This window comes from Colius striatus, chromosome 4 (genome assembly GCF_028858725.1).
Source record: "Colius striatus isolate bColStr4 chromosome 4, bColStr4.1.hap1, whole genome shotgun sequence".
Classification (NCBI taxonomy): domain Eukaryota; kingdom Metazoa; phylum Chordata; class Aves; order Coliiformes; family Coliidae; genus Colius; species Colius striatus.
Window position 1 is genome coordinate 92,555,236 of NC_084762.1, and position 13,333 is coordinate 92,568,568.

Below are 13,333 nucleotides of genomic sequence, written 5' to 3' on the forward strand. Positions count from 1 at the left end.
TTTTATCAACATGTTGAGTTTTAAAGCAAAGACTAAGCAGCAGATAACCCAGGACATGCCAAGGTAAGTTGCTCCCTTGGTTAAATACCCCATGCTTTAAAATTTACTCTTCATTTCTGGTTCCAGAGGGAAGATTTAGTAACAAAATCAGCTAGATTATGTAACACCTTTCAGCTTCTTCAGTTCAACACGATCGGTAAGAGACGTTTAATGATTAAGGAAATATAGAATTTTCCAGTTTTCCTCAAGGAAAAAGCTAACCACTATTTTACAGCATGTAACCTTTTTTTTTTCCCCCACAAAACTGTTCATTTCTTTTTGTTAAAAGTCCTTCTTTTAAAGGACTTCTCCTTTCAAACTTCTCCTTTGCTAGGCTGAGAGAATTTCACACAAGTTCTGCAAAATCTCCAACTTTTCCTGCTGTTTTCCAGTGTCAAATACAACGTTGGACACTACACAGATGTGTCTATTCAAGGCATTCTTTTTCTTATCTCCTTAGCAGAAAAAGGAACCTACATTTATTTGCAGCTCTGGGATACCACCAGCAAAGATCATGAAAGTGAATTTTGACAGTACTGTGAACCCTATGGGCCACCCTGGGGGAAACCAGCTTCCAGGTGGCAACCACTGAGGTGGCATAACTCACCCTGAAACTGCATTTTTAGGGATGCTTGCTTCAATACTTCTACCATCAGCATTTGCCTTAGGACACGGCACCAGTAGCACAGCGTTAATGCACCCAGCATGCTCCCCTACTGAAGGATGTTATCCTCACACATTATGCAGAAAAGGTCTATCCTCATGAAGAGTCCTAAGCTATTTCTTCACCTGTCTTAACAGAGGTTTGCATGCCACAGCAATATAAACCCAAAGGAAGCTGCATAAGGGGAGTCAAAGTCACGGATACTTGCTTTTCATTTACTTGTTGAAACACAGATACGGAAATTAGGAGAACATGAACATATTTAATATAGCTAATAATTTAAAGCCAGGGAGAAGAGAACAGAGGAGGAATGACATTTGTTATTTCTCCCTATTAATGCTCTTTATAGATGCCTCTTTGAAAGGATACCCACATCCATCAGCATGCATTGCTTGGAGCTGGGGCTTGTACAAAACCACACCATCTAGTTTAAGACCAAAAAAAGAGAAGGATTATTGCTTTTACACTGAGAGCAGAAAATGGCAGAATCAAGAGGAGGTTACTCGTGCCAAAAACAGACGGGTTTTGAATGGCAACTCGTCATGGAAAGTGATTTAAAAGACGGGATTAAATCAGAGACAAAGATGCAGGTTTATAAACTCCCAGTCCTACTCCTGTCAAATCAAAGACAAAACTCTCCAAAGCACTAAATCCCATGTAATCATTGCAAATTCCTTTTGTCTGAAAAGGGAGCTGGATTAGGCCTCTAGTTCAGTTCTGTAAAGTCTGTTTGATCCAGAGGAATAACCAAGAGATGGACAATCTCCAAGGAACAACTCCGTGACGCGGTCTCAACATCCTCCACTACAGCTTGCCAACACCTTCACTCCCCATGTTACCCTCCAAACACTGGAGTAAAACTGCTTTTGCCCATTACTGCACAATGCATTTTGCCTTTCTGCCTAGCAAAAAAAAGCAACACCACACCTCATCTCACAAGTTCCCAGTGAGCCAAACACAAGATACTGTCCCTTGAATTCTTCCTGAGACCAACAAAGGCTTTCCATTATTTACAAATCAAAAGCATTTAGAGACAATCATTTTTATATTCATTTGTTTTATTTAAAACGAGGAATGCCCTGTCGCTGAAAAAATATACATCCACCTATTTATACCCATCCTAATCCAAGCATTCCAAAAATAGAATTCCTATTCATGCAGGTAATTGCTGCACAAAATAATAATAATAATAATAATAACAGAATAAATAAAATTAAAATAACAGAATACACCCTTTAGCTCCAACAATTCTCCCAGTTTCTCTTAAAAATTCCACTTGCAAATTGTTGGAACAGCTGGGAAAAAAAAATGGTAAAAAGGAAATGTAGTTAAATCAACAGGATTATTTGCTTTTGATTACTAATTCCATTGCTAGTTTCTCTTGTGTTTTTATTATGCATACCAGTTTTACAAAGTGCATGCTGTATTTTATTTATTCTTTTTATTTTTTTGTTAAATTTTGAACTGGCAAGCTAAAATGATCCATCTTTTCCTGCCTTTTTTTTGTTTTAAATGATAATACAATCTAAAATCTAGCATTAAAAAATTGATCATGATACACCTGGTATATCCACTGCTTATGGCGCATGCTTGTCTTGGCAAAACAAAAAAGACCACCACCCAAACAAATTGGTTCCCCTCCCACCCTCCCCGTTCCTTTTGGAAGCAATCTAAAAGTTAAAAGCAGGCTGGAACACAACTGCTTCAAGGGGCAAAAAAAACAAAAGAAAAGAAAAGAAAGAAAAGAAAACCAATACCTGATGCTTTGAATTTTGTCACATGGCACTAGTTGTGGAATTGCACACGCACACACATCCCCACACGCACACAAGCACACACGCACGCTGCAACCTGCTCGTGAGGAAAAGAGTTTATTAGGTCAGGAGTGCCAGTGGCACATGAAGGCTCCCAGCTGTGTGTGCAACTTTGGATTTGGTACCCACTTCACGTCACCTTGAATCCTCTGACATCCACCAAGGGGGTAATGTAAGGCATACTTTGCTGGAACGGTAATAATCCATGCTTCATGCTCAAGAGCTGAGTCTCAGAGGAGGACTGGCTTTCTCAACTCCCTTTGGCCTCGCTCCGTCTCACTCAAGGAACAAAAACCCCAAAACAACGGAGAAGAACTGGGGGAAACAAGGAAAGCAAAAGAAGACAAATCCCTTTAAATGGACTTTCGCCTCTTCATCAGTCTGTGGTTATCTGTAAAGCTGTGCAACCCAGGTGAGATGGAGCTGACAGGAGATGGGAAAAGGCTGTTTTTTAATGTGCTTGGCGAGATCTCCTCTATCTTGTAAGAGATGGAGTGAAAGTACTGGGGGTTCAGCTTCGAGCTGAACGAATTTTGGTGGGACACCACCCGGCTGGTGTACTCATGGGACCTGTAACACATGCAGGAACAAACTGACTGAAGGTCTGTTACTTCGGCCTTGTAGCGTGGCCGACCGTGCTGGGAGTCCTCTTGGATGTGGATAATCATGCTGTTGCGGTTCCCTGCCAGGGACGCCCGTTCCTCAGCATCCCGCCTCTCGTCCTCGCTGTTCATGGTTAAGAACCTGAGAACAACCAGATTTAGAAATGCCCCAATGACTGTCAACCCCACTAGAATGTACATAAAGCTAAAAGCCACGTAGAGAGGCTTCTTTTGAAGGGCCCCTTTGGTCTGCAGGGCCACATAGTCTCCAAACCCTATCGTAGTCAATGTTATAAAGCAGTAATAGTAAGCATGGAAAAAGCTCCATTCCTCGTACTGGGAAAAGGCTGCTGCTCCAATACAGAGTGTGCCCATGCAGGAGAAGAAACCCACGGTGACCATGTTTTCCATGGAGACCTCGGTGCTCCTCATCCCACAGCACTTTTTGATGCGTTTCAAGAGGTACTTGACGAAGGTGTTCATGCGCTCGCCCAAGCTCTGGAACATGACGAGTGTCAGTGGGATCCCCAGGACTGCGTAGAACATGCAAAAGGCCTTCCCAGCGTCCGTTCCTGGGGCAGCATGGCCGTAACCTGGCAGGGGGAATGAAAAGACAGGACAGTCAGCAAGGCAGGTGATTGCCACAGTTCCCCATCCATGCACAAGCCACGTGAATCGCAGAGACTTTGATGCTGCAGACAGATCCAAAGCTACAGGAACGCTGCAGCTGCACAACCTCCCCATCTCCTCACCCATGTCCTGTATCTGAAGCAAGTGAGACACAGAAAAACAAGGTTTTGTGCACAGGAGTGGGAAAGGTGTAAGAATGGGCAATCCATCCTACCTTGACTCCTGAACAAGACTATACTGCATTCATCCACTAAAGAAATTTCACATCCATCATGGACCAGATGCCATACTGGAAACTCTGGAAACAGGTTGACTTGTCTACAGTATTTTTGAGAGGATCTGATGTTACCTTTACCCAAAAGCAGAGTACACTGATGGCATCCCAATTCTGTGTCTGCTGGCAGCACAGAGTTAACAACATCCACAGACAAAGGGACCAAAGAAACTCCTTTCTAAACTCTTCCATACTGAACAAACATTTCTCCTAGGCACCCTATGAAAGCCATTCACTGCTGGAATATCACAGGAGTTTAGGGGTTTAGTGCCTGCTCTATTTTTAATTATTGAACAAAAAACAACTTACCAGCTAGTTTTATGGTTTTACAGCTTTTACAGCTACTCTGGCAAAGGCATTTCAGTCAGGATATCAAACTAACCCAGGACAGAGAATGTAGCATGTTTCACAAACGTTTACAGACAGAAAAACCATGGCTAAACTTTTATACTAAATCAAACCATAAGGGGAGGGGGATGTTTTGAAACTATAATTCCACTTTTTCACATCCCACTGCTTTAAAAACATGTATTTCTTACAGTTAAGATTCTACAGGACAGTGCTAGTCTCCAAGATGGGATGGCTGGGACTCATCCAGCCATGGTGTGCCACATGGATACGACTAGTTAGGCCCCCCTTAAAGTCAATTAACAGAAATATGCACTTCTCAAATGCAGTTTACCTCATTTACACCCAGGTGTCCAAAACAGGTCAATGAGTTTATCTCAGGAGACATCTGTTTTTTTGTAATACAAGTCTTGAGACACAACTCATTTTGAGATGAATACACCTAAATCGTGGTATCTACATGTGTGCTAGGTGTCTAAACTCCCATTACAGTCAACAGCGAACAGCCAGTCATGAGTTATTTAACTGACCATCTCAGGTCTACCTGATGGTGAGATGAAATGCCAGAACTGACTGCCCCACTGGCTTATATTCCTTAAGCCTCCTTTAGACTGCTGACTGAAGAAGAATTTAGGCACCTACTGCACAGAATGACAATTACACGCAAACAGACAAATGTAGGTGTCTTAACCTCCACCTTCAGTGACTAGCTCCAGTGTAGGTGCCTGCATTTTAGACACTGAGGGTTTAAATCTGCTTTCCAGAAAGAGGCATTTAGCATCATTTGAGACCCTTGAGATATCAGGATATCCACAGAGGGCTGGCAGATGAAACAAACTCACATGCTCACATGTCAGAAGCTGGAAGCCAGACAGCATTTGGTCATTGTACCACCTCAGCCCTGCCCATCACCTTTAGACTCAGGTTATGGGCCTGCTGCTCTGAATTTGTCACAGAATCACAGAATCTTAAGGGTCGGAAGGAACCTTGAAAGGTCATCCAGTCCAACCCCTCTGCCAGATCAGGACCACCTAGAGTAGCTCACACAGGTCCAGGTGGCTTTGGAATGTCTTTAGAGAAGGAGATTCCTCAATCCATCTGTTTTTCAACCTGTTGACACTGCCCACCACCTCCATCTCCTGTGGCAACAGATGCCAGAAGTTCACTATCTGCTTGTAAGAAAGTACTTCATAATTTCAAGCAGATCTCTTTGTTTCAGCTAAAGCCCATCAGCTCTAGTACGAAAGCTCTACATCTGCCTTATTCATCACCTGCATGATTTGAGCTAAACTCAGTTTTACTTATGCCCTCAGTTGTCTCCTCTCTGAACTGAGCTTGTATAGCAGAAAACAAATTCCCTTGATTGTTTCAATGTCTTTGCCTGGACCTTCTCTAGCTCTACCATATAATTTCTGCGGTCAAAGACCGGAACTCTGCATAGAGGATGTGGGCACATCAGAGTCTGCACTCTTGCTAGAACACAAATATGAACACCAGGTAACTTTCAAAAGGAAAAGCAACAGTAGACAGGAAAATAGAATGAGAAAATCATCAAGAATGGCCTCCAAAAAGCCACGGGTATTTCTTTAGTTCAGCTGCTAGTTGTTGGCAGATGTACGGGATGCAAAAACCAGTTTGAGTCACATCAATCAAAATAGGACTTTTTTTTCAGGTGACAATAAAAGAGATTCACATGTATTGGGGCAGGTAGTCTGTTCATCATAAAAAGCAGTTTCCAAATTATCTGGAAAGGAAAGTGTCTTCAATATATTGATGCTGGGTTTGTTCCACCTGACTGTCCCTCAATAAAGGCTGTAATTGCCTCTCATTACTAAGATCAGCTTTTGAACTACAGGGGTGTTAATTAAACCAGGGATATCTTCCCATTTTATAGGTTTAGTCACAGCTGATAAAGAGAAGGAAAGCTTCAGAAAATGTGATTTTCCAGATGGTTGCTGAGATGGCAGTTGGTGGAAACAGCTTTCACTTCAGGTTCTGAAAAAAACGGTTCGGGTGAAAAAAGATTCCTTTTGATATCACTATATCCCTCTCACTAAAGATACCCAGAGAGACAGTTAAGAGAGATTATAGAACATTAATATGATATGCTTACACACTATCTCACAATTGAATTTCTAAGATTTGTCACAGACTTTGTAATTAACTTGGGACTCGTGACCCCCTCATAAAATAGGAATATACCTACATCCCTGTTTTACTGACAGGAAAGCACAGACAGCAGCAGGCTGTATTTTCTCTCCAGTTCACAGAGGTAGAAAGAATATCCAGAACTTCTGATTTCTCATCTGCCCCAGGTCATACTCACTTTCCACAATATCAGATAAATGGTTTTTATTGTGTTTTCACCATGGAGCTGGGGTAAAGAAAAGACTTTATTCATGAAGACTTTACAAACTGATTCATGGATCAGAGTCCTATAATTTCTCCAGTACAACGTGGCTTTAAGGAATAGGCATCTTAGTCATTGCCTTCAGCACTGTGAATTGAAGGGCTTCAAAACACACCAAAGAAAGACTTAACTCTCCATTACTTTAGCATTACAGAATCTATCCAGCAATACACAGAGCAAACTCCAGCAGCACATAGTCTCTGAAATTCAGTGAACATGAAATTTACAACAAGCCACTGTCTTATTAACATCAGAGGCTGCCCCTGGGAAAAAATGAGAGGGTCAGTAATTGCCAGTGGAAGAGGGGTGTAGAGGATCATTAACACCAGGAAGCAGGCCTCCCCAGTCTCCATGTAGCTGGGTTTTACTTGTGTCAAGTAAAAGCAGAAACAAAAACTGACTGGGCAGCAAATTTCAGCCACCAAAACTCAGCAATGCCACTGCCCTTCACCAGAGTATAAAAAGATGACTCCATGTGAACCATGAGAAACACAAGGCTTAAAGAGAAATAGAAAGGTTAAGCATGATGTGGTATTTCTCTCTTCTCTGGTGAAGGTCAAATAGAAGACCTTAAAATTAGGTATAGCAAATGTACCCCCTAACAAGCCATGGGGCTGACATAACAGGGAGAAAGGTATAGATGGAGCTTTACATTGGACCACACCTGGGTAACTACTACCTACACTACCAGAGTGTATTAACCAGTTTGCTGCAGTCCCTTGACACCACAGTATGACCACAGCAGGCAGGTTTGTCTGATACTTAATGAGATATAATTTGAATGGTCAAGGACAGTCTGAAATAGCTCTCACCTTGACTGGAAGTGACGTCGTCAGTAATCTCTCTCTCTCTTTTATAACACCTCCCAGCTGCTTAGACTTTCAAGACAGAGCTCATCTGGGTTGGCACCAAGAAGAATAGTTTGGCATGAAGAAATATCATGTCTCAGGGTGTTACTCCAATCCTGGACTGCAGACCATCAATGCACCACAAAAGCCATCTCCTCACAGAGTAGAGGTTTTGGTAATGGGGAGGCTACAGGGGTGGTTTCTTTAAACAATGAGGTGCTAGAAGCTTCCCCTATAGCTGATAGGGCTGATGACCCAAAACTGACCAAGGCCTGGCTAATTAGTGATGGAGGTAACACTTCTGTGATTAACATATTGGAGAAGAAGAAGTTGCTGTGCAGTCGCTGAACTGCAGCAGCAACAGGGAGTGAGAATGTGAAAACATCTCTGCAGACACCAACATCAATGGAGGGGTAGGAGGCTGTAAGCAAGTATCTCTGGCACTGTGTGAGGACAGACCAGCTTGCTTAGATCTTCATCAGTGATCTTTGCACCACACTCAGCTGCAGGGTATAGGCAGCCCCATAAAGTCTGTCTTGTTCTCCAGAACAAATTCTCTAGAATAACACTTTGCTTCTGGGGCAAAACGGTTCTCAATAAAGAATTTCATGCTATTGAAACAATGCAGATTGCCCAAAATAATAATTAAATGCATAACAAAAATTAAACTTTGTGGGGAAAAAAAAGCCTGAATACTTTCAGTGTGTTGCATGCACACAGTAACCACCTCCAATGATGCAAAGTGGTATCTAATCTAGCAAACTAAACTGGGACAGGAGATGGATTCCACCACCAGCCCATGACTGTCCACACTCTTGCATCATTAGCACAGCTCCCAGCACGGTTCCAGGCAAAGTCCATGCCTGGTCCACCCATGGAGGTTAACACCAGCCAGGGACCACTGCAGCTAAGCCCCACTCTGGGTCAGGATATGTGTTTAGCTATTGCTGGCACTCTCTGTGCCATCTCTGCTAGCCTCTGTGTCTCAACAAAACACAGCTCCTGCTTTGTTTAGCAGCATAAACAGACCCTGCGTGATGCAAAGCAAATGGTGTTCTACATCATGCTCTGCCAGAGGTTGGGAGAGGTTTATCTCTAGATGTGTGTTGGTACCACCCCTAATATGTTGTCAATGTTAAATATCAGGAATCAAATGTGGCAGTGGTAAGCTATTTATAGGCTGCATTCAGGCCAGTGTGTAGCTGCACAGCAGCTAAGCTTCATTCATAGTCACGTTCAAAGTGCAACAGGTTTTAGATGTCTTGAATCTCCAAGCAAGACTGTGTTATTCATGAGGGATGCTTTATTTCTCTCAGGAGCAGAATTCTCCTCTCATTCATCTACACATCATTTATCCCTGTGATGGACATTTGGTCCCGGTCACCTGTGACAGCAGCCTCTGGTAAGAAATGAACTACTCCATGTCCGTGACTCAAACCTTTCTTATTCATGCTGGCAGCAGCCCTGGCCGTGAGATAATGAAAAGAGGATAACAGCACCTGTTACTCAGATGAGCAAGCATAATTCAGATTAAAACATTTTCCTGATGTCACACACTTCATTTCAGAGGTTCACCTACGTCAGAGAAACTGCCACAAAGAACAGGCTGCCTCTCCGCTGGATTTGCTGCGCGTGCTTACAGCAGGGAGACGAAATAATGTGGCCTTTGCAGTGCAGATCATAGAATCATAGAATGGTAGGGTTGGAAGAGACCTTTAGAGATCATCTCGTCCAACCCCCCTGCAGAAGCAGGGTCACCTAGATAGGAACGTGTCCAGGCAGGTCTTGAAGACCTCCAAGGAAGGAGACTCCACAACCCCTCTGGGCAGCCTGTTCCATTGCTCCATAACCCTCAGAGGAGGAAGAGGTTTCAGTAAGGATCAGGGAGATACTTCATCTAACTAACTGTTAATAAGTCATTTACCAGGACAAAGACATTCTCCTGTAAGGAAATCAAGAGCACATCATGGATGCTGCTGTACCTGGATGAACGTTGCCATGTAACTACACCAGACTCCTGGCACACAAGTACTGCTGACTGCTTTCTCTTCTCTCTCCCAGACGTCCAGGCTCTCCATGAAACCTGCTGCCTTTCTCCTTAAACATCTCCAGGGCTCTCTTTTTCTTTCATTCCCTGGTTAGCTGAACTCACTACAGCACATTAACTGAATCATCACTCTTACTTTGTACAGCTTCCCCTACTGTCCTCAAAGACATCCTCCCGTTCCACACTCGAAAGTCAGTCTCTAATGTCAGGTCAAAGCATGGCACATCTCCTCTATGTGAGAGGAGGAAGGACAAGCCAACACCCAGGTACAACCTCAAATCCCACATCTCGCTACAAGGTCAGCACAGCCTCTCATCCCTGCTCTGTTATGACTGCTTCCACTGCCCAACTGCAGAGCTAAGGCCATGCCACCTTGGAAATCACACTCATTGCTTTGCATTGTATCAAGACCTGCAGAAGATCTCCTGCTCTGAGCAGCAAGGATGCAGTAGGCTTCCCTCACTTTATTCTTCCCACAGATATCATTTCTTGATCTTAGAACCAAACTTTTAAGGTGTTCAGGGAAAACAGCAGCTCTGATCAGCTCAGCAGGCACACACATACGTGCAGGCAGTGTCCTGCAAGGAAACAAGGAGGACAAGAAACAGCTCCTCTCAGTGATCCATGAAAGCACAGGCAAAGCAGGCAAGAGCCCAGTCCCGACCTGAGCACATCTTGAATCAGGACAGACAACTGCCTCAGCCTCAGAAATTACCCCCAGCACAGTGATTTCTGTAAGGTCACCAGGCACACAGAGTCTCCTGCCTGTCAGCACATTTGCTGTATGACAGACCAGCAGCAGAGCTGAAGGTCCCATCCAAAACGACTTACAAGACTGAAAATTACTGCAGAGCCAGCACACCACCAGCTTCCATGCCACTCATTCCTCCAACACGTTTCCTCTCTTCCTCCATGGGTCTGGTTTGCAGCCATCCCACATTGCCTCCTGCCTTATGAAACCTGAACTTCCTACAGTGGAACATTACTGATAGTATTTTTCCCCTAGTTTCAATTCCAGCCACATCAAGTTGCAATAAATATCAGCATGGAGAATATTGTCCTGTGGGATGCCTACCTGGGGCAGTCAAGGGACAAATCTATTCAGTTCATTGGGGCAGAGTAGTTGGAAGTGCCATTCATTCAGTCACAGAATCATAGAATGGTTGGGTTGGAAGGGACCTTTAGAGATCATCTAGCTCAACTCCCCTGCAGAAGCAGGTCAACTAAAGGTGTGTGTCCTGTGAGTTTCCACGCTCCTCACAGTTGGAGAGACCTGTGGGCTTCTCTGCTTGTCCTGGAAAAGATCTTCTCTTCCTCCTGAACTCATAAGCTAACAAGACACAGCTACTCTGTTCCAAAACATTCTGCTTCTGCCTAATGGAGAAGCACAGATTTGGTCACAGCATTTGGACCTTTCAGATACCCACTGGGTTACTGCATCAGGAATATGTTTAAAAGTTTAAACCAAGCCATAAAAAAAAATCTTTTCTCTAAATAGCTCTGCTTTTATTCTCATTTCTTGGTAAGAATGAGCCACCTATATCAATTTCTCTGCCCATCTGTCTTTCCTCTTCAATAGCTTTGAAGCTGCTCACCAGTTTCCACCACTTAGAAGAAACTGTAATGTGAACCACACAGTAATCTGTTCTGCTGGGCCTGCCATCTGGCCAATCTGTGAATACACATAAAAGGGCCAAAAAACCAACACTGACATAGTACAGACTGAGCTGCAATGTGACCAGCTCCTTCCCTGGCCAGTTATAGGAAAGAAACAGCTGGGGGTCCTGCACAGTGGGGTGTGACGTAGGTGCATGGGAGAGAACTGCAAGAATAAGATATCTCCATCACCTTACAAGACAAGCCTGTGTTGGAATGCATGCAAGCATGGGGATATAGATCAGGATCCAAGAAGACTGGAGGATATTTTTGAGTTAACAGGAAACCAGGCTTGACTGCTGCTGCTGCTCAAGAAACTGCTCATTTCTAGCAAAAGACAAAACTTGAAAAATATTGCTTAAAAAAACCCCAAACCACCAAAATATTGGAGAGTTCTACATTTGTATAGGTTTGTTGCTCTTTTATTTTTCCCTTTGTATGTGAGTCTCCTTCCTTGGAGGCCTTTAAGATCCACCTGGACATGTTCCTGTGTGACCTGATCTAGGTGAACCTGCTTCTGCAGGGGGGTTGGACTAGATGGTCTCTAAAGGTCCTTTCCAACCATTCTGTGGTTCTATGATTCTATGAGTCTTTTCCTTTTTTTCAGTAGAAAATTTGCACTACAAAGGGGTTTACTAAAAAGGTGAGTAAATGAGAGAGTGTGAAAATGTTCAAATGGCTGTGTGAAACCATTGACAACCCCTTTGCTCATCCCTATGAGACACAGAAGACCTGATCATCTCAAACCTCCTCCTGTTAAACTCAGCCTCTACTTTTACTGCTCAGATAAGAGATGCCTGTGACCACTGGCAATTCTTTTGAATGAGATGTCAGAGCATCCCAGGTAATTGCCACTTTGTGTACCACCACCCAGGAAACAAAGGATGCCAACAGTTGCAGTTGATTTTGTCTACAACTTCTGGTGCTTCTCAAGACATGCTAGGAAGAGGGAAGAGGTTCCTCTCCATCTCTGTGAGGAGACTAGCATTAAAAACATCAGTGATTTGGGCCTTGCTTCTGCTATACCATTTCCCATCTCCTCCCCAAAACCAATAGCTCTGTTGTATTTCCAGCTGGGCGGTAGCTGACAGTTCCCTGGACTGCAGCTGAGCCTGTCCACCTTTCTGAAGAAATCAACAGTGGTACAAAGCAGCAGCGAGGAGATTGTGTGTGTATCACAGAGACGTGGCAAGATAGATCAGCCACCAAGCTGGGTTCTTGTAACAGCAAGAAAAACTTCCAAAGCCCAAGGACAAGCAGGTTGACTGAGGCTCTTTGGGTTCATACATTTAGGAGCTTTGTGGTAAGCACCAAACAATAAGATTTTCTGGAGTCTGCACACCACAAGCTCAACATAAAACTTTTGCATCTGGACCAGAGTGTGTATTGTATCTCTTTGGCACTGAGACACCTGACTGCACAAAGCCCTGTAACACTTCTGAGACAACATTTTTCCATGCTATTTCTGACCATCCCTGCAAGCCTTTCTTCCTCTTCTTCCTCTCCATTTTCTTCTCTGAAACAGTCAGAAGATGGACGTGAGGCTTACATCTTATCTAGTCCCAAGACAAATCATGCCCAGAACAAGTTCTCATTCTGAAGAGAATCGTGGCTACCACTAGGAAAAGACTTATCAGGTCGTGTTATCCATTCCCAGGGGCTGGCATATGATTGTTCCCTACAATATCTTCTCCAGGGCTGTGTCCAGTTCTGTTTAAATGATTGAAATAACAGGGTTCTGCTCTCTCCCTTAGGAAATTATTCCCCTGTCTAGCAGATCCAGCTATTAGGAAGGTTTTTTTGACACACAGCCTGTATTTGTCTTTGCTTCCTTTTATCACAGTATTATTTTATAACCCCCAATCCAACACACTCCATTTCTCTCCACCATCACTCCCTCCTTTGCACTGCTTGGAGATAGTCACAGCTTCACCCCTTGGTCAATATTAGCTATAAACAAAGCCATTTGAGGCAGAGTCCTGCAGCAAGGAAGACAATAGG

The 13,333-nt window shown here is 43.6% G+C and overlaps 1 protein-coding gene across 1 annotated transcript in view; it reads right to left on the minus strand.

The window, feature by feature from the left end:
- Positions 1-2,870: 2,870 nt before the first annotated feature.
- The window catches only part of KCNK9 (potassium two pore domain channel subfamily K member 9), an 86,368-nt gene continuing 75,905 nt past the window's right edge, over positions 2,871-13,333 (minus strand). The window contains exon 2 of the mRNA XM_061995858.1: positions 2,871-3,712. Coding sequence (XP_061851842.1) covers positions 2,871-3,712 — 842 coding nt within the window. The remainder of the gene's footprint in view (positions 3,713-13,333) is intronic.